This window comes from Equus asinus, chromosome 16, assembly GCF_041296235.1.
Source record: "Equus asinus isolate D_3611 breed Donkey chromosome 16, EquAss-T2T_v2, whole genome shotgun sequence".
Classification (NCBI taxonomy): domain Eukaryota; kingdom Metazoa; phylum Chordata; class Mammalia; order Perissodactyla; family Equidae; genus Equus; species Equus asinus.
In genome coordinates this window covers 14,484,959-14,510,367 of record NC_091805.1, presented here as the reverse complement: position 1 = coordinate 14,510,367, position 25,409 = coordinate 14,484,959, and the positions used below count along the sequence as shown (strand labels likewise).

The 25,409-nt window shown below is 42.1% G+C and overlaps 1 protein-coding gene across 2 annotated transcripts in view; it reads right to left on the bottom strand.

The window, feature by feature from the left end:
* AK5 (adenylate kinase 5) overlaps positions 1-25,409 on the bottom strand; it is a 224,843-nt gene that overhangs the window by 42,025 nt on the left and 157,409 nt on the right. For both annotated transcript variants that reach the window (XM_014849624.3, XM_070486633.1), the window contains exons 9-10: positions 19,316-19,358; positions 15,160-15,204 (exon numbers count right to left, since the gene is read on the bottom strand). In XM_014849624.3, the coding sequence (XP_014705110.3) occupies positions 15,160-15,204; positions 19,316-19,358 (88 nt within the window). The remainder of the gene's footprint in view (positions 1-15,159; positions 15,205-19,315; positions 19,359-25,409) is intronic.

The window sequence follows — 25,409 nt, the reverse complement described above, 5'->3', positions numbered from 1 at the left end:
TTTTCTACACGTGGTTTTCTGGTTTGGTTTTCACTGGGAATCTGTCTGCTCTGATATTTCTCCTCTTTGGACTTCTGTTTTAGGAAGCCCAAATAAGCTTGGGCTTATTCGAAAATAAGCTTGTTGGACTGGATAAATCCCAAGGTCATCTTCAGCTCTACCACTCTGTGTTTTTGTCTTTGTCAGAGAACCTGGAGAATATTTGTGCTTGCAGTCTATTTATGTCCTGTTAAAGGAAGTGAGGATATTGAAGACAGGTAGGGACGTTTGTGGTGACCATTAGTTGAAATCCATCTGGAGTTTTGTGTTCAATTTTGGGTCACAGCACGGAAACTGGAAGTCTTACTTGCTGTGGTGGGAATATAAAATTGGCGCAACCTTTCTGAAGGGCAATTTGGTAATATAAGTCAAAAGTCTTGAAAGTTCTCAGGTCAATAGACTTATCCTAAGGAAATAAATCACTGTTTTAGTTATGCAGATATTCATTACAGCAGTTTCACTGAAAGCAAAAAATTGGGAGAAAATGCATGACAATAGGAATAAACTGAATAAGTGACAATATAGCAATATAAAGGAATAGCATGTGGTCATTAAAATGATGTATTGAAAGAAGACAGATACAAACAAATGCATACACTATGATTCCATTTATATAAAGTTCAGGAATATCTACGATATTCCTTGTGGGGCAATGAATAGAAGGAGGCACAGGGAGCCTTCCAGGCCGCTGGTTATGTTCAATTTCTTGATCTGTGTGTTGGTAAGATGGGTGGTTCCCTCTTAGTGAAAATTCATCAAGCTGAACACTTCTGATGTGACTGCTTCTCTGTTTCAGGTCAATTACAAAAAACTTTTAAAAATGACATAGTATAGGGGCTGGCCCCATGGCCGAGTGGTTAAGTTCGCGCGCTCCGCTGCAGGCGGCCCAGTGTTTCGTTGGTTCGAATCCTGGGTGCGGACATGGCACTGCTCATCAGACCACGCTGAGGCAGCGTCCCACATGCCACAACTAGAAGAACCCACAACGAAGAATATACAACTATGTACCGGGGGGCTTTGGGGAGAAAAAGGAAAAAATAAAATCTTTAAAAAAAAAAAAAATGACATAGTATATTTGGTTGTAGAATCTTGGAAATACACCCATGATATTTTGTTAAGTACAAAAAGTAGGTTTTAAAGTCGCATGATCCCATTTTGAGGAAAAATGTATTTTAAAAAATAAGTACATAGAAAAAACCTAAGAGGAATATAAATCAAAATCTTAATAGTATTCATCCCTAGGCTTTGGGATTTTGGATGAGATGTTGTCTTTGACAGATGTTTTCTACAAGGAAGATGTATTGTTTTTGTAAAAAGAAAAGAAATCCTTAAAAATAATTCTAGCCAATCTGTTTTAGGAGAGACTTTGACCACATCTGTCCAAAAAGACATGAGGGAGTGGGAAATGATCAAAGTAGAATTTATCCATTCATTCCGTGAGTAAATATGGAGAATCCATATGAGGGACTGTGTTTCAGGGCTGAGGACAGAAAGACGAGAAGACAGTGCCCTGCTCTCAAGGAGCTTACAACCTACAGAATAATAGAAGAAGCTGGATGTTTTTAATCAGACGAAGATGTGACTCATCGTAAAGGTATAAATCTTTCAAATACTTGAATGGCTAGCGCGGTAGAACTCGAATGGCCACAATGGTGGAGAGAAAGCTGATTTGCTCTGTGTTGCTCTAGAGGGCAGCACTAAAGCAGATAGTGGAAGTTTTGACAGAGAAAGTTTTGTCGGAGTCTGGGGCAGGCCTCCCTAAGGCAGTAGCTGTCCGAGAGAAGGGACCCTCTCGTCTGCAGGGGGCACCAAGCAGATGCAGCATCCTCCTCCACTAGGGCTCAAGGCTACGACAGTCTCATCTGAGTTCAATGACCCCCAGTGGGGTATGAGAGAGGAGGGGTGGCATTATTGAGGCTTCGGTGGGTGGCCCAAGAGGCATTGCTGGGCAGCTCCAGAAGAAGCATTTCAAAAGGAAGGCTGCAGCCTCTGCCCACTTGCCAGGTTGCTGTCCTGGTTTTGAGAGTGGACTATAGATCTCTGGAGGCCCAGCTTAATTCTACCTCCTTCTGCTGCCATGGATATTGGTGGTAGCACCCACTCCACAGAGAAGCATCCTCCACCGCCTGTTTTGGTGAGCTCAATCCTACCAGGGATGATTAAAAACCCAAACTTTTTTTGTTTTTTTAAAAGTCAAACCCACCTTCCTTGCTGCCAGGAGAAGGAGGCCTGCATTAGACTGTGCGGTAGAAACACAATCTCTATTTTCTCATTCCTTCTAAAAAATAAAATCTCATGATTTTTAAATGGGCACTCAGCTTCTTGAAATATAGACTACATTTATCAGTATCACTTTCAGGTAAAAGGGTCTTTGTGACCAAGGGATAAAAGAAGAAATGGTGAATACAATTTCCAGGAATTGTCCTTAAAGGGGAGAAGCATGTTCTTCTCCCCCATTTCCTCTTTCCTGTTTAACAGACTTAGGACATAAAGGCTGGAGCATGAACAGCCATTTTAGGACATGAGGTGACTCTGGAGAAGCCATATAGAAGAATAACAAAATATAAGGAACCTGAGTCTTTGAGACCATAGCATGTCATACCACTCCTATGACTGCTTGCATCCAGAATTTTACAAGAAAGAGAAATTTGTACCTTGTTTAGCCACTGTTATTATTTTTAAAAACTTGCAGCTAAAAATAATCCACACCGATTCAGATTCCAAATAGGGCTAATTGTTATTAGTTATTCCATTATTCATAAGTTAGTGAATGCCCTGTCACTTAAAGTATTGAAATTAAGGCTGGATGATTATTTTTCAGTGATGCTCAAGATTTATTTCCTAAATTGGTTGGGGAATTAAGCTAGAGTGACCCTTCTCTGAGCTCTGTGCTTCTCCTGCCAGACAGGAGTGAGTAAGTGAGCAGAGTCTCTCATTTTACACCTTCCGGTGATGTTGTGCGGTGGCGGGGTTAACATTTCCATTCACGCTTCTTCCTCCTCTGGAAAGGACTTGAAAACAAGGCCTCTAATCAATTATTTTCGTTTGGTCTGAGATACTTCAGGTGCAAACCTTTTCTAAGATTCCTTCTTCTCACCTGTTTTCCCTGAGAGCATTTAAAAAACCTCCTGGTTTTTCCCTCCTGGTGCTCCCTTGCCTGTTCACCAGCCCTGGACTGGTCCTTGGTCAACATCAGTTTCAACACATTGTTCCTCTGCGTCCAGGGCTTCCATGATTTGGCCCATCTCCTTCCTGTTCCTGGGCCATGCGGGCCATATTCCTACTACATAATTCGTTCCCGACTTACAATCTCCCTTGGTGGGATGCCTCCCTCCTCAGCCCTCTCTCAAACTTAGGGGGTCTCATCCATTCTCTGAGGTCGTCCTGGGTTCTCGGCTCCTCGAGGAAGGGGCTCCCAACCATTCAGCCGTGTGCTTTCTTTGTCCTCTCATCCTTGCTAACACTCACTGAAGAGCTCCTTTGTCAGTTAATTTTACACTGTCCTATATTGGTTCTAAAGTTTTCAGAAGCATCAATTCTGCTTCATCAAATATATTATAAATAAGCTCCTTGAGGGGTGGGGACACTAAAAAAATTTTAAAAATTTCTCCCCTGTACTTGTTGCAGGAATGATGTCTAATTCAGCCTTTTCTTGCTCCTCTATCTTTAATGACAGTTTAACGACATGTCAGCTCCAGCCATACTCCCTTCTTTGAAGGATGGTAACAGTTGGAATCGGTACCATGAATGCAATGATGTGCTAGCTATTTGTTTTGTATTTTGCTTCCTGATGTCTGTTCCAGCTACATAGTGGTGGACCGGAACTTGATTCTAATACAGAAGCCATATGCTACCGCACTCAGGAAGTTTACCAAAAGCCACAATTTTTTTGTTTTTGTTTTTGGTGGGAAGAGGCCAAGATGACTTTATAAAGACTCCACTGCTTGTTCAGATCCTATCCAGAGGAAGAGTCTCTTAGTGTAACTTTATCTGAGCTGTCATCATCTTCTATCCCATTTCAATTTGTTCATTCATTCATTCATTCTAAAGACATATACTGAACGCCTACTAAGTGCCAGGCATGCTGATAGGTGCTGCCAAAACAGGAAGCAAAGGGGAAAAAAAACCGGCATGGTCTCTGTCATCTAGGAGAGTAAGTAAAAGTCATTTTCCAATCAATGGCCATCATTGCCTTCACGCAAGTGGTCAGTGGAAGGGGTTTCCAGGGGCAGACTCCACGGGACTGCTGGCTGGGCTCAGCCAGGTTTCTCACTGCGTAACTTTCTCTTCCTTTCTCAACAACAGAGGTTGGAACAAGGGGCAGTGTCAACCTTGCCTCAACAGCCCCACCCAGACCGAGCTGAGGACTTTTCAGAAAAACAAGACTGTGCTCTGCATGCTGCTCTGCTCACACCAGCTTTCCTTGCTTTTACTACAAGAGTTAGTCCAAGCCAGGAAATACGCAAATAGACCAAACAGGTTCCTTCCTCTTTAAACTGGTCATTTGCTGATGTGGATGGGCAGTGTGTGGCACTAACTCAGTGATTCACTTTCTAGTAGAAGGCATTTCTCAGAGCACAGTAGAACCATGAGGAGCGCTGCCTTCAGGGTCAGCGCCCCAGACAATATGAGGATGAAATACCAGCTGGGTCACAGGACCATGTCATGTTAAACAAGCTGCACTCAGTCATAAGAGGAGAGAATCTTTCATGGCCTTGACCACCTGCTGGTTGGTTTAAATGTGTTTCACTTATAGCTAAAAAGATGCTGTGAGACTCTTGGTTCTGGAGCCTGGAGCAAAATGAGTCGGAAATACCTTGGGAATGTTACATTTAGGAAGGCCAAAATAGTCATTGTCCCCTTAATCACTGTCGTCTTAGTCTGCTTCATTCCTCAAGGCTAACTATGGCCTCCTAGAGTAAAATCCATGTGGTATTGTTGTAAACAATGGCAAGAATGTGTCCACGGAGGAGATGGCAGCCTATTGTCAGGTTTAAGCCCCAAACCTAAGGAGACACTTCCTCACTTCCACTCGCCCTGATCCCAGGCAACCACAGCTGCTCAACGGAAACAACACTTACCAGCTCAGTCCCTTAGGGAGGGTTAATTTTAACAAATGGCACCGGAAACAGATACAGGAACTTATCCAACTTCCTGACCTCAGTTATGGCTTCCCCATCTGGTAGGCAAACTTTCCTTGTTCCAATTCACTTCTGATCCCATTCTCCTCTCCTCTTAGGATCCTCTCTTTCTTATCGGTTGTCCTCCCTCACTCAGCGTCTAACAGTCTAACAGTCGTAATGAGAGCTAATGCTTGTTGACTACTTACTAAGAGCACTGTGACATGTGTTAACTAATTTCATCCTCACGTCAACCTTAAGACCCAGCTACGATCACTGCTTCCACATTACTGGTGAGGAATCCGAGAAAGAGTGGGTTTAAGGATGTTGTCCAAGGTCACATAGCCAGGACGCAGGGGAGCTGGGATTCGAACTTAAGTAGCTCGTGCTCTTAATTAGACTCTGTACTGCCTCGCTCTTTATACAAATGTGCTCGACTCTCATATTTTAAAAATATTCCGCTACTGACCTTCCTTTCCCTTTAGATACTGCTCTAAGTCTTTCCTTTCTCTCAGAGTCAAGTTTCTTGAAAGTGTAGTCTAGACACATCCTCATTTCCTTATCTCCCCATCACCCATGAACCCACTGGCTTTATTCCTTTCTGTCCCACTGGAGCTGCTCTCAACAAAGTCACCAACAACTCTTCGTTTGCCAGTCCAACAGACAACTTTCATTATGTTTTATTTAAACTTTCCCAGATGGAAACTCTCTCCTCCCTTGCCTTCTCTGACACCATTTGCTCTTGCTATTCTGCTTTCCTCTCTGTTCTCTCCTCTTTTGGCTCTGGCATGGGTATTTCTTAGACTCCAGGTCTCAGCTTTCCCCTGGCTTCACTCTGCCTAAGCTCACTGGGTGATCCTTCGCACATACATGATTTCACTTACCAGTGATATCCTGGTGAATTCCACATCCATACCTACAGCCAGAACTTGTATTTTGGGTACCAGATCTCGAAAACCTCTTGTTTAATGGATATTACCTCATGGATGTCCCATAAGCATCTCAATCTTAAAATGTTTAAAACTGAACTCTTCATTGCTCCCTCAAAACCTGTTTCTTTGCCACATCCCTTATCAACTTGAGTGGCACTTCTGGTCATCTGAATCAGCCACTTCTGAGTCATGCTAATTCTTCTCAGTCACCTGTACATAGAAGGGATCTTTATGTCCTGTTGATTCTACTTCCTAAAATCTCTTGGATCTATTTCTTCTTTTCCACTTCAACAGCCTCCTTGTTCCTCATCTGTATGACCATCCAGACGACCTCCCAGCTGGCCTCTCTGCTGCAACCTCAGCTCTCTCTCACTGCTGACAGAGTGCTCTTTCTGAAATCCCATCTGATGACACGTGGCTGAGTGAGAGCCCTGACAGGTCCCAGCTGCTACAGGATGAAGTTCGTATTTCTTAGCCTGGCATGCTCAGCCTTTCATGCCCCAGACTCTGCCTCCGTCTCCAGCTCTGCCTCTCACCGCTTCCCATGCCCTCACCTCCGAGGCTATCTCTTTCATACTTGTTCCCTCTCCTTGCCATGGGCCCACTCCACCTTTCATCCCACTTAGTACTTGGCCAATTCCTTTTCTTCCTCGGGACTCAGCTCTGACTTCCCCTTCCTGCTCTGGCACAGCCACTTCAGTCTTTTTCTCCATCACCTCTGCCTCTGCCATGGCACGTACCAACATGAGCACCTTGAGATTAGGGAGCCTCGTCCTTCATCTTTTCATGCTTAGGCCTATCACTTTGCTGATAGATAGGAGACACTCAATAAATGTGTCAAATGAATTAATGAAAACCACCCAAAGGAATATATACCTAATGGAAGCATTTAATATAGCAGTGAGAGAAATATTTATCATAGGGGAGTTAAGCAGCCCCCTGAAGTCTGTATATCCCCTGGCCTAGGCTACTTTTTCCTCCACCTCCATACTCAGTCATTGTTGGAGATCAATATGTAGTCAAGGTACTCCAGCCAACCCACAGAGAAAATCTCAGAAGCACCAGCATCACATTCTCAAATTCTTGCTCATTGTTGCTCTTGGCCGTCTGAAACGCTTTGGGGAATGCTCACAAAAAAGGTACCCATGATATGTCTTAGTAAAAGATGTAGTTTACATTCTGAAATCAATGTGCTTTGTGTGTGGGGGGGGGCAGGGTGTTCAGTCATGGCTCAGATACTTTTATGAATTCAAACTGTTTCTTGTTTTGAAGTTAATATGGAATTTCACATAATTGGGAGAAACATGGTTGGGGCACTCAGGGATCTGTTTCATCGATATTCATTTGATGTCTTATTATTTTGTCTTTGTTTTCAGACATCAATAGCTGGATACACAGGAACAAAGTAAAATAGAAAACCAAGGCATCCACTCAAATAATTATGGCAAACTCTCCCCTCATGCGCTGTACTCCCACAGCCTCACCCACATTCGGACCTCCTTCTTATGTGTCTACAGACCCTTTTACAGCACAGGCTTTGAAGTCTGAGAAACTTGGGTCTGAGTCCCAACTCTGTCACTTACTAACTGTGTAACCTTGGGAAAGTTACTTAATATTTCTGAGCCTCCATTTCTTTGTCTGTCAAGTGGGGAGGAATATGAGTACTGATGATCGGTGTGAGAATTAAATAAGATAATATGTATAAAGGCAGCACAGAGTCTGGAAGGTAGTAAGTCACCAGTATACACACATTAATTTTAATATTGCTATTAGGTAATTAAAATAAATATTTTTGGGGTGGAGGATGGGGACTTTGACTTATTCAATTGCCTTCGCTTTCTTGGGGCTATGTCTCTGTTGTACATGCTTCCTATTTAAGAGAAGAATTAGCAACATGACACATTGGCTGTTCAAATTTGGGTTGGACAGAAAACAAATGTTATTTTGCCATTTTAAAAGTAATTCCGAGAGGCTAAAGGATTGGCCCAAGCTTGCATACAAACACAAGAGTTTGGGTTCTCTCATTTCCAGTGCTGGGTCCTTCTACAATCGTAGCATCAGCCACTGTCCACTGATCATTCTTAGTGGGTCTTGGAACAAGCAAAAGAGGCCTTCAGTGAGTCAGGCCTGGAGAGGCGGCCTTGACTGAGGGAACAGGATGAGTCCCTAAAACTTTACCTGGTGACTCAGTTGATGAGTTAATGAAGCTTCCAGAAACATCTCAACAAATGGGGAGGGAGACAATGCGTGTGAAGGTCTGAGGTCTCCATTCACTATGCCTGATAAAACTCATTCGCTTGTGCTTTTTTACTCTTAGCGGTAATTTGCCCTTCTGGATGACTCCTAATTAACTCAGCAACATTCCCTTTCCCTGAGAAAATAATTTAAGAAACACAGAAAAAATAAAAACCCACTTCTGCCATGTCATGCAGTGTTCCAAGGGCTGTTTAATGTCTTTTTGAATCTCACAGTTCTTTAAGCATAGTAAGTCCTCGATAAAGGTTTATTAATTTGGTCTGATTAAATAAAGAAAGTGTTTTGTTCTAGTTCAACATAACTTAGAGCCTTTTTGCAGTGAAAAGCTTTATGTAATTAAGCAGGTTCATTGTCAGCACACAACACCTGCATTTCTCTAACAGTTGGAAGACACCCCATCGACATTTGGGGCTATCTTGGAAAGTGGCCCAAAGTCTCTCTTCCTTTACGCTCTCATCCTGAATGGTCTGGACTTTGGAAATACAGGTGTCTGGCCACGAGAGTGCCAAAGGGGCCCTTGGTAACTGCAACCCTTCAGGGGAGAAAGAGCTGTGGCAATCGTGTGTCTGTGCCTGGAGCAGGGATGATGTTTCACAGTTGGGCAGACCTCAGGCCTGGGAGTCACATGGAAACTTACTTCTCTATGTGAACCCAGCCTGTGTCTTGAGCTGCCTGTTTTGACTTCACAGTGGAAACTCAATCAAGCCTAGTCTGGGTTTTCTTAGTCCAATCCAATGATTCCTGATAACCTCAATAGTCCACTTCTGCTATAGACTGAATATCTCTGCCCCCCTAAAATTCATATTGGATCCTAACACCAACGTGATGGTATAGGAGGTGGGGCCTTTGGGAGGTGATTAGGTCCTGAAGGTGGAGCTCTCATGAATGAGATTAATGAGTGCCCTTATAAAAGAGACCCCAGAGAGCTCCCTTGCCCCTTCCACCATGTGAGGATACAGTGAAAACACGGCTGTCTGTGAACCAGGAAGAGGGCCCTCACCAGTCACTGAATCTGCTGGTGCCTAGATCTTGGCCTTCCCAGACTCCAGAACTGTGAGAAACAAATTTCTGTTGTTTATAAGCCACCTGGTCTATGGCATTCTGTTATAACAGCCAGACTGGACTTAGACAAGTTCAAAGTTTGGTCTCTTTTCCCATCTCGAGGGTGTTCTTCTCCCTTCCCAGGTCCTGCTTCTTCCTGCTGTTGATCTCCTGAGGTGTACCCCCTCCACCTTCCACCCAGCCCCTGCTCTGGAGCCTCCTGCTGGGCGTCCTTGTGCGTTCCTCTTTGCCTGACCTGACAAGCGCCTAGATTTTCCTTTCCCTGCACTGCTGGGTACAGAGAAGCATTCAGAACTCTTCCAGGCCCACAGGAGGGAGAGAAACAGGGATTTCAGTAGATACAGCCTTTCTCCCTGATCCCTTCCTGACATTCTTGAGGCCCTTTGCTTTTGAAAGGACAAGTAAAAACAAGGCCCAAGGGACTTTTTTCCTCCAAGACCTCCCAAATGCTAAGTCTGACGTTTCACATAGCTGGTCGACCACCCCTCTCACTCCAGTTAACCCTAGGATGAGGGTTCCCAAAGTGTTGTCTACACACCACGGGGGTCCCCTATTTTCATGACAGCACTAAGACCTTATTTGCTTTTCACTGATGGTGTAGAAGCAATGGTTGTAAAATGGTGGTACGAATCCAATTCTACTAGTCATTATTCTCTACCACCATGAACTCGCAGTAAAAGGAAAAAGCAGAAAAATGCCAGTTTTCTTACGAATGTCCTTGATGAAGCAGTAAAAAAGGTTAATTTAATTTTGACCTTGAGTATACGTCATTGTAACACTTTGTCTGACAAAATGGGAAGTACTCATAAGGCACTCCAGCACGCCCGAGCATAATGGTTTTCTCCAGGAAAAGCAGTTGTGGTTGGTTGAGTTGCTTAACTACTTGCTTTCTTAGTTAAATACCATTTTTACCTTTTGAAAGACCAACTAACAGATAAACTATGGTTTTTCAGACTGGAGTACTAGGCAGACATTTTCTTGAAAAGAAATAAAGGAGGCATGTCACTTCAAGGAAAACAGCTGGCAGCATTTGTTGCCAGTGATAAAATCCAAGCTTTCAAGCCCCAGGGCCATCACTTATTAGCAAATTATTTAACTCCCTAATGTCTTAGTGAAAAGTCAGGATGGCGATAATACTTACTCCATAGGGATACAAGCATTAAATAAGATAACATTATAAAACATTTTATACAGGGCCCAGTGTGTGTTAAGAATTCAGTAAATGTTAGCTTCTATTTTAGCTACGTCAAATTAAAGCAATCAGATTTGTGTTTCTTTTTATTTTTTTGCTGAGGAAGATTTGCCTTGAACTAACATCTGTGCCAATCTTCCTCTAGTTTGCATGTGGATCATTGCCACAGCATGGCTGATGACGAGTGGTGTAGGCCCTGGGCCCAGGAACCAAACCTGGGCCGCTGAAATGGAGCGTGCCAAACTTAACCACTAGACCACAGGGCCAGCCCCTGTTTTTCATTTTTAATTCAACCAAATATGTGAGTCAATTCCACCAAAAATGTTCAATCAGATCCCCAAGTAGCTACCCTGTAAAAATTAAATTAATTCATAGTTCTTTAACAATAGGCAACAATGAAATGACAATAGAGTTCTAATGAAATAATGGAAGGCATTGAAATATTGAATTTTAAGGAAAAATTCTCATTTTCCAGTTTTCCTCCAGGAAATAATAGGACTAGTCATGCAGTGGTTAAAAATGCACAGAATAACACAGAATGTTGTCAAAGTGCCTCCCAAAACTTACTACTTAAGAGCAGTTTATCAGCACTAAGGCCACAGTACGCGAGGCCATCTGTGTCCCTGACACACTGAGAGTTACGGCCATTGAATGATGTCTTGATCATTATGCCATTAGCATCACACCTCACGTGGAAAGTCAGACGATTTTGCAAGCGGAAGCTCTTCTACGAGGCTTCAGAAAGGGGTTAATGGGAATTCAGCGTGTGTCACATTGTGGGCCGGGGCAGGCTATGAAAAGCAGATAGGGGAAAAAGAAGACAAAATGGATTGGATAATAGCAAGATAACGATCAAGAGATTTTTAAAAAAAGGAAAAAGGAAAGAAATGTACCAGAAAAGGTTGTGAGAAACTGTAGGAGGCTGTTAGTGGGAGATAATGAGGCTCTTTAGAGGATATTTTTACATTTTTCCAAATAATTTTCCGTTTTCTGCAATGACTGAGTCCCAGTCTTGTACATCAGCACAGTTCCATATCTTGTGTGTGAACAACCAAAGTCCCCAGAACCCCCTTCAATCCTTTGAGCACCAGGCCCTCCCCTGGGAGATCCCGTACCTGTCCTTTGGAAGGCATTTCTCTACAAAGAGTGACTGGGCTGCTTCCTTTATGAACAAAGGGGTAGTAGTCACACAACATTCAAAGGGCCATCGAGGTCCATCTTTGCCACCCTTCCCTTTGGCCCAGTCGGTACACGTCCCTGAACACTTTTTTCCACTCAGATGACTGTCAGTGCTATTACCTGCCTCCACTTATAACTGTTTTGCAAATGAGCACAAAGAGCACCAGCTTAGGGGGGAAAGTTGGTGTTGCTTGTTCTCAGAGAGAGGGTAGCAGCTACATGGCATAAGGAGCATCTGATTAGGCTCATAATCAACCTGAAAACCGTCTTGCCAGAGACAGCTACAGCAGCAGCAACCTGCCTGCCAGTTCCAGGCCAGGAATTTCAATTGCTATTTTGGTTGTTATGGAAACTGACCACACTGCTTCCTAAAGAATTCATTATTCCAACAAATATTTGTTGTTCGAGTCATTTTGGGGCAGCTAAATGAGTGATGCAGACATGAGGGATGGAGAGGACCGAGGAGGAAGGCTGATGATTAGAGAAGACTTTCCAGGGAGCTAGAACTTACACCTGATCGTGGGGCACGATTAGCCAGGGGAGAAGTGAAGGACTGGTAAAAGCGAGGACAGTTCAAGAGATAATAATGATGCAGAAAGGGCTGGAGCCAGAGACTCACATGGGTGGACAGTGGGAAACGGGGAAGACACATTGAGACCAGGAGTAGGGAGCTTTGAAGGACAGTGTAAGGCATTTGGACCTTTCTGTGGACTGAAAGGAACTCATGGATACTTTGAGACAGAGGAAGAGTGCTTTAGGAATATTAATTTTGTCTTAGGACTAACAGTGAGGATGTCAACCAAACTCTGCTAAGACTCAGCTCCACTGTGGTTCTGGTAGATGCCGAGACAATAATTTGAAAAGTGAAAAATTTAGCTATTTCTCATAGAGACAAAACCACACTTGTTTCACTGAAATCAACTGACTCCTGTTTATTAAAACTCATCAAAACTGCTATGGGTGTGTCTATGACACCCCAAGTATTTTTACAAGCTCAAATTAACCTCAAAAAATATAGCCCCCTCAAAACCACTCTGCTGTCTGTCAAGAAAGTGCTTCGAACTAACGCCTTAATTTTCAAGCAGAGTCCAGTAAATACTCTAGAAGAAGAACAGTTATTTTTCCTCATATTGCAGTGGCTTTGTACCTTCTATTGCCCACACAGGAGGCTGAAATCTTTTTTACTAGAACAGTGACTGACCGATAAGCTGAAACTCAGGAGAGTACGCTTGGATATAAGAAAAACCTTTTGCTCAGAGCAGCAGTTGCCAGAGGGTGGTCTGTGGATCCTTGGTGGTCTCAAGCTTTGTCTGAGACCAAAGATTTTATATTATGTATTTGACTGTCTGAAGGACACAGGACTTAAGAACAGGTGAGCCAAAATCATTAGTTATGTCTAGACAGACAGAAGTGATATTTGAAAGTACATCTCAAAATTCAACTGTGAGTGCTAAACAATGGGTAAATTGGAAATAATATTCTTGCTCGAGAAATAACAACCACCACAAAGCATGCTGTACTATTTTTAGAAGCTTTTTTTTGACCACAATATTAAAAACACAGATTTCTATGCAACAATAAAGGCTCATTCTTTGGATTCCTGAACATCAAGTTTCAAGAGTCTCTCCCCTTCCTAATTTGGCCCCTAAGATACAAGCTGAACAGCAAGTGTAGTTGATGGTGTACAGCCTGGATGCCAAGAAAACTGATTAAAGTTTATATGGAAAGGGGAATTTTCTTTGAAATTATGATGGTGAGTTTCTCTTCAGTAAGGAGTAGAAATAACATACTTTTACTTTCTGGAAAGATTAAAATAGATGTGGCAACAGTCCATCCAGCTCCCAAGACTAAGGTCAACTAGAGGGACGCAGGTCAGAAATAGAACTCAGGTTGGGCTCAAGAATTCTCACGGCTTCAGACATGCTGTTCTCTTTGGCTGTAATTCTTCCTCCTCTCACGTCTCACTGATCCCTTCAATCGCCACGTCTCTTCCATTAGTTCCCTGTTTAAATGTTACTTCCACAGGAAAGCCTTCCCTGATCACCTTGGTGAAAGTAATCCCCCACTTCTACCCCAAACACTCCATCCAGGTTCTTCCCTGTTTCAGCTCCTTGTTTTCTTCCTAGTTTTGGGATAATAATTCGATTAGTTCTTCTTTCCCTCTAAGATGGAAGCTCTGTGACCCTTGTTCATTGCCCAGCACGGGTCTAATACTCAGTAAGTATTTGGTGGATGAGTGAATGTGGGAGACAGTCCAGGGTAATGACCCACAGGACAGAGTGGTTGAGCGAGGAGGACCCTGGAATGGGGCACTACAGCCCTGGTCTCCTCTCTGCCACCAGTCGGTTGAATGACCTTGATCAAACTCCTTAAATTCTCTGGGACTCATCTGACAATGAGGAAGACTAATCGAGAGATTTCCAAGGAAGCATCCTGCCTTTAGGGTGCAAGATTCTAAGTTTACTCAATATATTTCTAGGGTGCTGATAACCATTCTTTTTCCCACTCATTGAGGAGGTGTGGACCTTTTCATTATTTCTGAATAGAAATAGATATTTTCTGAAAAATGCAAAGGTAGATGTATTAACTTTTTTATAGACTTGAAGAATTAGAGGGAAAAGTACTAAGTTTCACGAAGTGGTCTGACAATGTCTTGTGTTATTCTGTGCAATTTTAACTGCTGTGCAACTTGTCCCATTGATTTCCATGAGGAAAACTGGAAATCCAGCTCTCAAGCTCACTAGCTCTGTGACCTTGGACAAGTTCCTCAACCTCTCTGAGTCTGTTTTCTTGTCCCTATAAGTAATAACGATAGACCACCAACCTATAGGATTGTGGAAGGTTTAAATGAGGTAACCCGGAACACAGTAGACACTCAGAAAATGCTGGTGAACCCCAAATGAGTTTTATCCCACAGTTAATTTACCAATGAGTTTCACAGTACTAGGACACAGAACAAGTGAGATTATTTTTACTGTCAGCTGTATGGAATGCAGGAGATGGTTACTGAGGTATATTTGAATTTGTGGTCACTGGTGTATTTAAGGAGGAGACAGTCATTGTTCAAACAGAAAAGATTTTAACATACGGCATCCCCTTACCCATGGGATTATAATAATGTATTTTATTACAGTAGAGCTACACTCAGGAGTTTGACATTCCTTAGAGTCCTACTTTGTCTATGCTGAAAAGATGCAAAGCCAAAAGCAACACAAAACTGTATAAATGAAAGCAACAATCTGGAAGCATTGGGGGTGTTTTCTTAACCAAAAAAAAACCAGTTAAGACTTCAAAACAGGATGAGAAATGAATAGTCTTTTTTCCCACCAAGTTGTTATTATTAGCAATTGCATTAGAAAATTTGAGGGCTGCTACTCACCAATCAGGAAAATAATTTTACACTTCCTCAAATCTTCCATGAGACCTTTAAAGTAAGAATAATTTAAGTTATTGGCAAGAAATATTGTATCGAAACTGTGGTTTTACTCATGCAATGTAAAAACCAAAATCTTGTAGTTTTCTTTGATAAGAAGCTTGAAGTTGAGTAAATGTATTACTAGGCCATAATTAATAGGCCCCGATGACCATTTCAGCCTATTCCCCAACCCAGGTAATACATTTTCATTTTAACACAGACTACTGATGAGCCATTAAATAGCATGAGTCACAAGGAAAGATAACATTTAAAATTATTTAAAAATTTTCCTAAGTGATTCACTTTTGTGTTATTTCACATTTTTTAACATGTGCTAATCTCTCTTTTAATAAAGAGGGGTCAAAGCACAAGTGGGGAGTCTGCAAGACAATATTTTAAAAATAGTTCCTATTTACAAAAAATAATGCTATTTTCCATTTAAGGTAGGGATATAAAATTTCCTTTTAAAATAAATGTATTTAAATAATAACAGTGAGTCAATCTAGAAAGAAATATTAAGTAAATAACACATAGTATAGGTAGCATAGAGACAAAGCAAAAATCACTAACGTGGCGAACGAGGACTGAGTTTTGGGAAGCACTACTATAAGGCAAAGGATTGATTAGAAGTTTTTGGCAATGTGAGAAGTCCTCCAGAGTTTGAGGCGTCCTAACAGATTTCCAATGATGACGTGAGGGATAGGTAGACAACAGCTCCATTTTTGGTCTTGTTGTGTACTGACTTGACCCAGGCAAGTGACTTCCTCCCCTTGGACCTCAGTTTCATCATCTGTAAAATGAAGGTGTTGGACCCAAGGATCTCTAATGTCTCTTTTGGTTCAAATACTTAACGATTCAATGGCTCCCATAAACAAATGGGCCACATGAAGAAGTGGCTCCCTTTGTCCGTTGGCCAAAATTATGATGCTATTATTGTCTTATGTTTAAGATAGCTTCCTAAAGTAAACCAAAATTCTAAGAGACCTTGGGTGAGAGTGAGGTCATCTAAAGAGTTGACCACAGCCAAAAACTTGAATTGGGTATGGCTCTGTGAGCTCAGGGTCTCTGGGCTCAGAAAATACCAATGGTGACTGCTTGAATCTGGATGCAGGGGATCCTCAAACTAAAAAAAAAAAAATTGAGAGTGAGGACCTTAGGATGGAGGAAACAGCAGTCCCACCCAAAACTGTTTCAGAGAGGAGCAGATACAAGTAACTCACCCTTGCTTTATGGCCATAGGCTTTATTTACGAAGATTAGACTTTATGTGTGTTCAAGAGTTGAACCTGCTATCACAACATGAGAGTTAGCAGGCTGCTTACTCAACTATGCCAGGGCAGACTCAGGCTTCTGCCCTGGAGGCAGAGTTTTCGGGCAGGTCAAGAGCACAGCTGTGATGCTGTGAAATTCAGAGTGGGAGTCTGTAGAAACCACTTGGGGAGCGACTGCTCCAGCCTAGAGGCCGTTCTGAGACAATGAGGATGGAGTAAAGCTTAAGAAGCAGGCCCCACGAGGGTCAGAGAATCTTAGCACGTTTGAGTCCATCCTTGGACTGGATGCTAACTTCTGAGCAGCTTAGTCTAACACCCACAGGGGTGGCAGGCTGGTTCCACAAAGAACTTCCAGAAAGATTTCTTTGATGTGCTTACGCAAAGGCCAGGCAAAGATTCTAAATCAGTGAGGTGGGTGGGTGTGGAGTGTTGTGGACTATGGCTGACAGGAGTTATCATTCAAAGTCACGTTTTTAGAGCACCATGCTGGACAAACAAACTCCATCTGAGCCTGGATGCTCCCCTCAGCTGCAGAGACATGATTGCAGATAGAGTAACTGAAGACAATTTTGAATACTTTATTATTCTCATTAACCTGTATGCTAAGGGAGATACTTTTCAAAATGCAAGATACACTGAACAGAGAGTAATATATTACGATGTAGGATATTGCGGCTTTTCATTTCATGGAAAATTTGGATGAAATTTTAAAGTAAAGACACTAGAGTTCAAAGAAATTTGTGTTTCGTGTTGGAAGTTTGGGCTCCTGGGGCAGGCACTCTAGGTCCCAGGTGGCCGAGGTTCCTGGAGTGGCCTTCTCAGTGGGGAGATCCCGGGAGCGAGGGGCAGCACTGGATGCACCCTGAGTCCTAGCCTGGTTCTAGAAGTGGCTGCCTTTGCTCATCCCATGGGTGTGATCTGACTAAAACGATGGCTGGAATGTGATTACTTGGAGAGGTATTAGAAGGTTTTTATTTTCCATTTGGTGACAAAATTGCAATTTTTACACTTAAAATGAACTCATAGGACTCTGATTTATACTTCATATTTTATGTAGATGATAAGTACTTCTGAAAGTTAGAGCATTCTTCTGACAGTTACACAACTTACTTTTTAGTGGAATTGGGGTGGTTCATTTTTATCCACAATGCTACATTTTTGCAGGAATCCACTATCAGCTGGGGGAAAGACCTGCTTTAACCAGACAAGGAGAGAAAATGGGACACGAAGAATTGGGTTGGGGATACAAGGGGAAGGAGACAGGGGAGAAAGAGCTGGAAGCAGAAGAAAGAATTTGGGGTCTTTGGAACCATTTAGTTTTCACACTGAAGGATGACTTTTTTGTTCCTTTTAATCAAGGAGATGCTCCAGTCTCTTTACAGAGCAGCCCATGGAGACGGGAAAAATCCTCTGTTATCTGGAGCTTTCTATTAAAGGCAGATACATTGGTGCCCTTAATGTGTGGGACCAGATGGTCATCTCACATTCTCCAGACTTCCAGTTTATTTTTATGAAGCTGAGCAACTTTTAATCTATTTGCAATCTAGGAAAGTGGCTGTGGCTATTATAATTATTATTTTTTGGTATAGTTGTATCCTATTCCAGTTGTAAAAAATAGTTATTTTTTAAATTAATAATGGTACATTAGTACAATGTAGTCATCACAAATTAAGGCTATAGAGAGTTTTTAACGACATAGGAACATACTTATGATATTCACAAAAAAATTGGAGACTATATTTGTATATACACATGTATTCTCAACTATGTATAAATAGGTATCTAGACAATGCACTGGAATAAAATATACCAGAATGTTAGCCATGATTATTTAGAGGTCGTAAGCTTTTGGATGGCTCTTATTGTCTACCTTAAAAAAATTTCCATGATGAATATATGTAAATTTTATAACCAGGAAAAAAGAAAACTTTATTAGTCAGTCGATCAATCCTTATCCATTTGGGACAGAGTTGATTATTTGCTCCTGGCTCTTGCTTATGCGCCTTTCCCCATGAATCATAATGATGTCATTTGGTGACTGAGATTTTCATATACTGCTATTGCCATTACCATCAAAGGACACTTTATCTACCACCTCATGCTCACGGATCAGTGCAGGATTAGAGGTGGGTTACTTAGAAAGCCAAATCACTTGCTTGTATGTGCTTACAGATAATATAAGCATATTTCCATAGACCATAATTATAACAACCTTATTACAGAGAGGAAGTGGTAGAAGGTTTTTTACCTAGGGCAATCATAAACCTTATCTTTTTTGGACAATCTCAAATTCACAAATTTAATCTATTTTCAGTTCCACCTGTAGCTAGTTATGGTTGGATGTTTAGTTTCTGCAAGACTTTTAACATGACAAAAATTACAAAGCAGTGTAATTTGGGTGTTTCTTAGATTGGGTCCCAATGGCACACTGCAGAATAGTAATTGCTATGTAGGAAAAAGACTTCCGTGTTTCAATAAATTTGAAGTTCGCCAGCTCTCTTTACTGCAGGACTTGGGGGAGCCTTGCTGTGCTGTTATGTATGTGAATCTTCCAAAGGGGATTAAGCACTCCCCAAACATATTTTACCAGAGAATCCTCTCTTCACTGAGCAGCTCAGGGGTCACGTTCTCCGGACAGTGAGGAAACGCATCTCTTAGTAAGAATCCCTTCGGTTCTTTACGTGGACCAAGATAGGAGAGATCCAAAGAGTTCTGATCTTAACCGAGTTCCCTGGCTAAGGGAAATGCACAAGCTTGGTAGTTTCTAATCTCTTAGTTGTGTTTAACAAAAAAGATGTGCTCAAAGCTACTAAAATGACAATTTTGGTCTGATCAGTAAAGGAAACTCACCTCCCATGGTGTCCTCTCCCAGCACATTTAACTGGTAATCACCCTGTTTATAAAAAAATGAAAACATTAGATGACAGTACCAACAGGTATTGTGCTAAACTTCCTGCCAAGATTGACATACTCAACCTTCCAAAAATCTCTATGAAGGAGGTATTATTATTATGCATCTTTTACAGATGAAGAAACTGAGAGTTTGAGAAGTTAAGTTGCCTGAGGTCATGAAGCAGTGAGGGACAAAGCCCAGATTTAACCCTGGGCTGTCTGTCCCCAGAGTTCATGCTCTTCTTAACTGGTACAGTATCTGGCCTCATTTTCTTGCTGCATAACCAATCTGTGGTCAGAAAAGCTGATTTCAAGAAGACAAAACCCTTCAGTCTCTGAAGCTCACTGATCGGTGTAGTCACAGCTGTTTTACAAAAAACTCCATAATTTAAAGCTGGATGTGGCAAACTGTGTAGGAAATATGGTAAATATTTTCAGCATTGTTAGCCAACCGGTCTCTGTTGCAGCTGTTAACCACTGGCCATAGTTTGCCAATCTCTGAAAATTAAAGCATGAAATAAGGGAAGTTGGAATGACCAACTTTGATTGATGCCTGCCTTTTAAGTTTTCATTTTATTTTTTTAATCAAACAGCTGCTCCGTTTTCCTTACTGAAGAACCTACGGTGGTTGGGAAAAATTCCAGAAAGAAAATCTATAAAAAGGCATTTGGTAAGAATTCTTATTGCCACCTATGTCTCCATCATCCCATTTTCCCACTTGCTCCCCTTTATAGGTAGCCAATCATACCAGGTTTTTCTCTATCTTTCCTGATACACAAAAACTGACTTCTAGATATCTATAGATACATTTGAATATAAATATATAATCTTATTACCTCCATTTTGTACACAGAAAGCAGCATAGTTATACAAGCATGTGTGTTTATAATATACATACTAATCTATAATAATACTGTTCTTCCCCTTGCTTTTTCACTTATCAATATATTTTAGATAACTTTCCATATCAATACAGAATCTTCTCAGTTGTATTCTATCGTGTGGAAGGTACCATAGTTGTTGTTACTGTTTTTAGCTAGTTCTTTATTGATGGACCATTGAGTTATTTCCAATCTTGGACTACTTTTGAAAAAGAGCACATGTAAACTCATATAAATGTCATTTCATACACATATACCCATAGGATAAATTCCCAGAGAGGGGACAGTGTGGTCAGAGTACATGTATTTATAATTTTGATAGATTTGGCCAAGCTGCTCTCCACAGATGTTGTGACACTTTGCAGGGCTCACACTTTACTCCAGCCTCTTGCCTCTAATTCCCTTTGATGCAGGAGTTAGTCAGATGAGATTGCCTCATTGTAGTAATGCTCCCTTGAGGTAACCTGCCATGAAAGCACTTTGAAAACACGGCTTGCCATCCTTTTTCCGAACATATGCTTTTGGGGCAACTTTGCTGCTTGTCTTCTTAGATTTGCCGGTGTATCCAGAGCTATTCCAGGTGAGAGAAGAGTTTTTAATGAGTGGCCTTTCAGGGACACATTTACATTAATTCACTTCCATCAATTATTTCTCAGTGAGCCTCCCCCCTACTTCTGTTGAAATTATTGCATTTCGGAGCTAGGAGTATAGGAATCATCGAATCCAACCCTACCATCCTCCTCTCTCACTTTACAGATGAAAACATTGATGTTCAAGAGGTCATGTGAGGGGCTCACAGTCATGTCATTATGTTCTTAGTGAGGTCAGGATTCGGATGAGAACCACCACACCTGCTACCATGTAGCATGGCTCCTAGAGATTAGTCCCATGAGCTGAGCTACCATAGTGGATCTGTTGGTGTCCTGCCGCTCATCAGGCAAGTGCACCCATCCCCCAGCTGCAGCTAAGGGCTCACAGCAGTCTGGCCCCTCCTTCAAGCTGGGACGACTCTGGTATACGTTGCGCCCCAGAGGTCCTCTCGAGATCAGGCTGAAGCTAGTGCCCAGCTGGGACCACATCCTTGCTCAGCTCCTACGCCTGCCCTAACCTACATCTCTCTCCAATAACACACTTGCAAAGAATCCCCATCTCAGGCTGTGCCTCTAGGGATGCCCATCGCCCATTGCCCAAGGCTGACACAGGGACCCATCTGAAGCAACTAATATGTTTGCCTAAGATGCAGCTACATGGTAAGAGGCGCAATAGCGTTTGCTGGTGAAGGATTGTTTAATCAGACTCTGCTTATTGCTTGTCATACAGCTATTGAATATACCAGGTGAAGGCTGGAGGAAACCACTGAGTCCTCTCCCTCAACTTTTAATATTATTGTTCGATATCAGACTTACATCCACCTTACAGGCTAAACTATATCAGATCTTTCTTGCATTTGGCTATCAAGTTTTGGGAGTTCGATCAGAGATAATCTGAATTCGTAAAACAATGCACTTTTATAAAAGGGCCCATCTGACCTCTGGCTTCTTAAGTTCTGACCTGTTTTTATCCATAGCTCTTTTCACAGTTTTCCATTCTGTCTGCCCAGGTGCTTCAAAGGAACCCCAGCTTTATTTCCATGAATGCATGGATAATGAAGAGGTTTCTGGGGCACAGATGCAACCGTCCTCAGCTCTCTGCCAGAAGAGTGGTGCCCTGCATTCACTGACATGAAAGCGCAGGTGAATGGCACGTTTGATGGGACGGTGTGATCTTCCAGTGAGGCTCAATAAACCCACGGTTCCAATGTGAATCTTTTGTAAATAAAATTAATCTGGCATCTTACACACACACACACACAACAGTTACAACAATAGCAACAACTAACAAAAGGCAAACACTTCTGGTTTTGGTGAAAAAGATGCCATATAGCCCTTGGTGGCCCTAAATCTTGTCTCTTTCTTTTTAAATGCTAGGTGTGTTCTGCATGAAAGGCATTAATTTCAGAACGTCAATTATATAAGGAGCAAAATGTTACATAGGCTTATTCGAAAACTATCCAATCAGGCATTTATACCCGGGTTGCACTGTAGCAGCATCTTCGGGGAGGCACACTTTGAGAAAACACACCCACCAACTATCAAGCTCCACCCTGAGTCCCTGTGGGTGCTTCTTTGCATTACAGCCTTTTACGGTGTTGCCACTCCGACCACTCAGCCCTTTGTCACCCGTCAGTCTCAATTGTGGGTTAGGCTTGGGGGGTACAATAAGACATAGAGACTTTCCACAGTAGTAGAAGAGGTTTTGGGGTGCATGAAGCAGGATACCTAACTGACAAAGAGAGTTAGTAGAAATATAGGCACAGATTTGATGTAAGTGCCATTTGTTACTCACAAGTATGGAGCCAAGACACAGGCTGCCATGATGCATTAATACTGGTGAAGGTGGGAAAAGCTGCAGCAAAGCCGGCAACACAGAAACACAAATTCAGGCCACCATGTCTTTTTGTGCTGTATAAATGATAATGTGTTGGTAATTGATGGAGAGAAATCTAGGTTCCCATTGAAGGGGCACAATCAGAGCCTCAGGGTAGGACAGGTGGCTTGATGGGAAAATTGTGGATTTGGACCAAGATTTGTTTTCGTCTTTATCCCTCATTCTCCAGTCAACCCAGAGCCATAGGAGAGCAAAAGCATACCACATTCGACTCTATTTCCCTGTGTGGGTATGTAGGCAAGAAACTGGTTTTGCAAGCCTGGGTTCTGGTATTATTATTTGTAGGAAGAGCAGCTAATTGGTGTGTGGATATGTTTTCTTTTATGATCAGAGCTCCTAGTATCACCACCTCAAGATATGGATGCCCTGCCACTCCCAATTCCTTGAATTATTGGATTTTTGGTGGGAGAGATCAAAACAGAACAATATAGCTTCACAGATGGCTTCATCCATCATAAGGAATTACCTTCTTCAACCTGCTTTGCTTGCAACATCCTGGTTACAGGATCAATTTCATGTGGCACTGTCACAAGCAGATCATGTCAGAATATGAAGCTGACATTTAAATAGTGCTTTACAGCTCTGGGAGCCTTTCTGCAGATATGATCTCACTGGATCCTGGCTGCGACCCTGTGGATGAGGAATGACGTAACTGAGGTTCTGTGGTCCTACTAGGTGGGGATATGCCTGAGCTCCCACTGCAGCCCAGAGCTCGGCTGAGGACAGACCTAAGTACTTGGGTACCAACGACAGCATCCTCTCACTGCTGTGGGAGGTGGGGTCATGTCGGGGACTCCTACCGCCCTCCTGAGACAGACAGTGTTGATTTTCAAAAATCTTTTGAGACCACAAAGTTAGAGCTCTCCTGAGAAGGAGACAGAAGTAGTAGGTCATTTTTGGGGTATCTTCCTAGTTCAGAGTCACCTGTTTGTATTAAACAGTGTGTGTGTTTCACGGCATAAAAATGCACATAGTTTCAGATGGGATTATAGAAAGAGGCTTTACTTGAGATCAAAATGTCACAGCTAAGATTAATTTCTCACGTTAAAATTCACAAACAAATGCTGCAAAGAAAAGACTATTTTTTTCCCTCTGACAGTGAGCACAGATACCAACTTCAAAACCCCAAAAAGTGGATTTCAAAGAGATTCCCTAGTTTCTGAGACAACGTGAGCAGCTGTCTTTCTGATTTTTTCTTACCTCAACTAGTACTAAGCAGATAACCCAAATTCTGGAGGAATCATGAACCACGAAATGCTAGCATGTGAGGGTTTTCCTACGTTTCTATTTATATTGGTCTGAGGACTCCATCTCCGGTTATAAGAAACAACAGCAGGGTGGGGGAGGGGGCAATAGGGTCTGGACACAAAATGTTTGGCAGTTCTCAGAAGAGTCATCTTCAAGGAGGAGCAGAATCCTAATGGGAAAAAACAATAATTAAAAAAGAACAGCCCAAACGATACCAGGCTATCTCCCCATCTTGCAACCTGAAAATGAAATTTTTGCATTCTTTCTTTATGCCTGCTAAAAAACAAAAACAGCAAAATACCTCACATGAATGATCTTAAACGTGGTTATTGGAACAGCCGCTTGGGCAGTACTTAGTGTTTTCAATGTGCGTGATAGCATCTGGTCCTCGGGAAAGCACTGGGAGGTAGGCAAGCTTGCTGTTTCCCATTTTTCAGAAGAGGAAACTCTGGCTCGGAAAGCTTACGTGACTGTGCAGGATGCCACCCGCCAGATGGGTTTCCTGATTCCAAAGGCTGTGTCCTGACACCTCTTCTGATGGGGCATGATGACCCGTCTGTGTACGAGGTGCAGGGACACAGTGCAGTGAGTGACTACACTACAGTGTCGGGAACGCTCATGCTATCATATGAATAGAAACGAAGGTGGATTCATTTGCTAAAAGAGGGACTGAAGCTGGATCATGCTTATCGAGTGATTTGAAAGTGAAATTCTCAAGTTCTACTGGTAAGCTGTGAATGGAATTTCGAAATTCCTTGGATGTTCAACAGGAGAATATTGGAAAATAGAAACACAACTACATTTTATCAGCGGGAGGAAGGGAGACTGGTCCTTGAGAAATGTTTTGAGTGTTTACAGTTCTTTTCTTAAGTATGTTTTCATTTAAAGTAATGGGCAATTCGGGAAAAAAAGTACACGCAGTGGTATGTAATTTAGTTACACCCAAGAATTTATTCTACAGCAAGGCCCATTTCTCTTTCACTGAAGTCTACACAATTAGAAGTCTGCTTGCTGTGGAAGTACATGTGTAATTGAGTAAACAGGGATGAAAAAAATATAGGGGATGCTAGCTTAACCTTTTTCCAGTCTTATTAAATTGCAGGTTCTCTACATGAGCCGCTTTAAATAGTGGTTTATAGATGTAGTTCTCTAGGAGGAATGGTATTTTTCTTCTTTTATGTATAAATTGAAATGTCGGGGTCTCTAATAAGAAGTTTTAAAGAAAAAAGGTTTTTCTGATTTTTCTTACAACTTCCTGTTTTCACCTCACTGCTGGAAGACCACATAAAAGATACTTTGCTCCAGTCTTCATATGCCAAATGTGGCTCCCTGGCTAAGCAGGGCTTTGTCAGGCTGGTGGTGTAAAGGGAGGAGCAAAGTTCCCATTCTGATTTCGTCTCATCTAAAGTTAACATTGGCCATAAAGTCACAGCTGA